Source organism: Pteropus vampyrus, unplaced genomic scaffold (genome assembly GCF_000151845.1).
Source record: "Pteropus vampyrus isolate Shadow unplaced genomic scaffold, Pvam_2.0 Scaffold212, whole genome shotgun sequence".
Taxonomy (NCBI): Eukaryota; Metazoa; Chordata; class Mammalia; order Chiroptera; family Pteropodidae; genus Pteropus; species Pteropus vampyrus.
In genome coordinates, this window is record NW_011888993.1 from 300496 (window position 1) to 302797 (window position 2302).

Sequence of the window (2302 nt, forward strand, 5' to 3'; positions counted from 1 at the left end):
CACCAGGCGCTGTGCACGCCCACCCTCACTCTCCACTGTCACAGAGCCTTGAGCGTCACAGCCCAGGCCACACAGCTGCAGGCCTGGGGCACAGACCATGGGCCACCTTTCTACGAATTGCTAAACATGAGACTGTCCGTGGGTCTGCGAGGAGGGACCATGAGGCTGCTCCTCAGCCACTCCAGCCAGGGCGGGCAGAAGACGAGAAACTGAGTCCCTGAGCCGCCAGCACCTGCCGCCAGTCTATAAGATGCCTGGTCGCAGGGACACGGGACCAAGACAGTGATGCAGGAGGCAGCCAGCCAGGTCCAGGAGCAACGGACACCAGAGGAGAGGGGCCCTGTGACTCCTCGGCGCTGTGGACACACGGCCATCCGCAGTGCCCCACGGGGCCCTGTGCCAGGTCCCGACCCCCACAAATGGCCTCTCGGGAGACCTTCCCAGGAGTACACGTGACTGCACTGCTGAGGACCCCTGCTCCTAGGTACCCGCAAGGGAGGTGAATAATGCCACAGGCTTGCTTAGAAACAGAACAGGGCCTGTGTCGGGTGTGAGGACTAGGCCACGAGCAGCAGGAGCTGACACCGGAAGCCGGGTGAGGGCAGTGGGTTCTGGCTGTGACACTTCCCAAGGGGTTCCAGGTGGGGCTGGGCGCGGCTCAGAGACAGGAGGAAACCTCCAGCGGGGAGAGAAGGTCGAAAATCTGTGACTATGGGTGACCCTGCAACACACTGGTGGGGCCTGGGGATGGCCATCAGGGGCCGGCCTGTTCCAAGTCCCACCACCAGGACCGGCACCCTCCTGTTCCAGAACCCGATAAGCAGCTCTCACCTGCGATGACGGTGTTCACACATTCGTAGAGAAGGGACATGGCAGACGTGCTGGGGGAGGGAACAGACACGAGGCGTGAGGGCTGAGTCGCGCTACTCTGCGCTGTGTCTGCAAAGACACGGCTGTGACAACTGAGGTCACGTCATCAGAAGCTCAGGGCGGGGAGGCGCAGCGAGCATCCCCCTCCTAGTCACCACAGGTGGCCATGGGTGCCCTTTCCCCTAACCTCCCAACTGTGTGACATCCATGAAGGAAAGCCAAATCGCCTTCATGCTCTGGAAGCATGGAGAAAATTCTAGCAGCCTGAAACACCACTGCCTGGTTGTACTGTGACAGGGAGCCTGAGAGGGAGCCTGAGGGGTAGCCGCGTGTGGCCCCACACGGGCAGGCAGAATACAGAAGTCCGGGCCCCAGTGCGACCCTGTCTGGGAAGCACAGCCCAGACTGACGACCGAGGCAGGCACCGAGTGCATCTGCCCCCGATACTCCTTCCCACGGGGTGCTCTCGAGCCCGATCACCCGTGTGCCCCAGGGAGCACGGCCGTCACAGCCAGTCCACATGCCGGTCACGTGGCCGATGGCCTTGCGATCTTCTCTGAAAACCAGAGCTGCACTGTAATCTCTGTGACTTGTTATTTACAACCAAAACTGTCCCAAGCCCAGAAATCTGTTGTAACTATTTATCTTCCAGCATCTCATTGGATGGTGAGCCGGGAGGCTGAAGCCCGGGGGAGGGCGGGGACTTGCTGGAGGCCAGCGCCCCACTTAGGGGTGCATGCAGCTCTGAGGGCTGAGGCAGCCTCAGGGCCCTGTTCCTTCCCAGGGTGGGGGAACCTTGGGAGATCTACCCAGCCAGCTCTTCACTGAGCCCACCGAGGCCCATGGTGACCGGGGGGTGGCGGGGGCTGAGTGGGGCACTTTTCCTCCCTTTCTTTTGTGTTTCTTGTTTCAGAACCTGAGGGGATGGCAGCCCAGCCATGTCCCAGGAGGGTGGGCGGGTTGCCGAGCACAGCCCTCTCTGGAACACTCACACTGCGTGTTTGCATCTTGATCCAGAACATTCCCTGGGCTGCCCCAGGGAGCACAGGCCTGCCCAAGGCTCACCTGTGGATCAGGTTGGTGAGAGGCTCGATCAGCTTCTTGCCCAACCTCGGCTCCAAGGGGGTCAGAGCACCAAACTAGGGAACGAGAGGCCAGTGAGCCACAGGCAGCAGGGGCAGGACAGCACGTTCACGTTTCCGCATCACAGTGGCCAAGCCCAACCGCTTTCCCCACATCGAGAGCTCCCAGGACACCCCACGGCCTTGCCACAGCCGAGAGGAAGGAAGGTCGGGCCACTTGCCAGCTTGATGATTTTGATGAGGACCCAGTTGTTAGTGGAGGAGGTCATCAGCTTGAAGAACAGCGGGGCCAGGGAAAGGTAGTTTTTGGGGTTGCGCCTGGCCAGCTCGCAGATGACGTTGACCGCTGC

At 61.3% G+C, this 2302-nt stretch overlaps 1 protein-coding gene across 1 annotated transcript in view; it reads right to left on the reverse strand.

Annotated features, from left to right (window-relative positions):
* Positions 1-2302, reverse strand: part of AP3D1 (adaptor related protein complex 3 delta 1 subunit) — a 29946-nt gene that overhangs the window by 18322 nt on the left and 9322 nt on the right. Inside the window, exon 8 of the mRNA XM_023538106.1 lies at positions 317-346. Within this exon, the coding sequence (XP_023393874.1) occupies positions 317-346 (30 nt within the window). The remainder of the gene's footprint in view (positions 1-316; positions 347-2302) is intronic.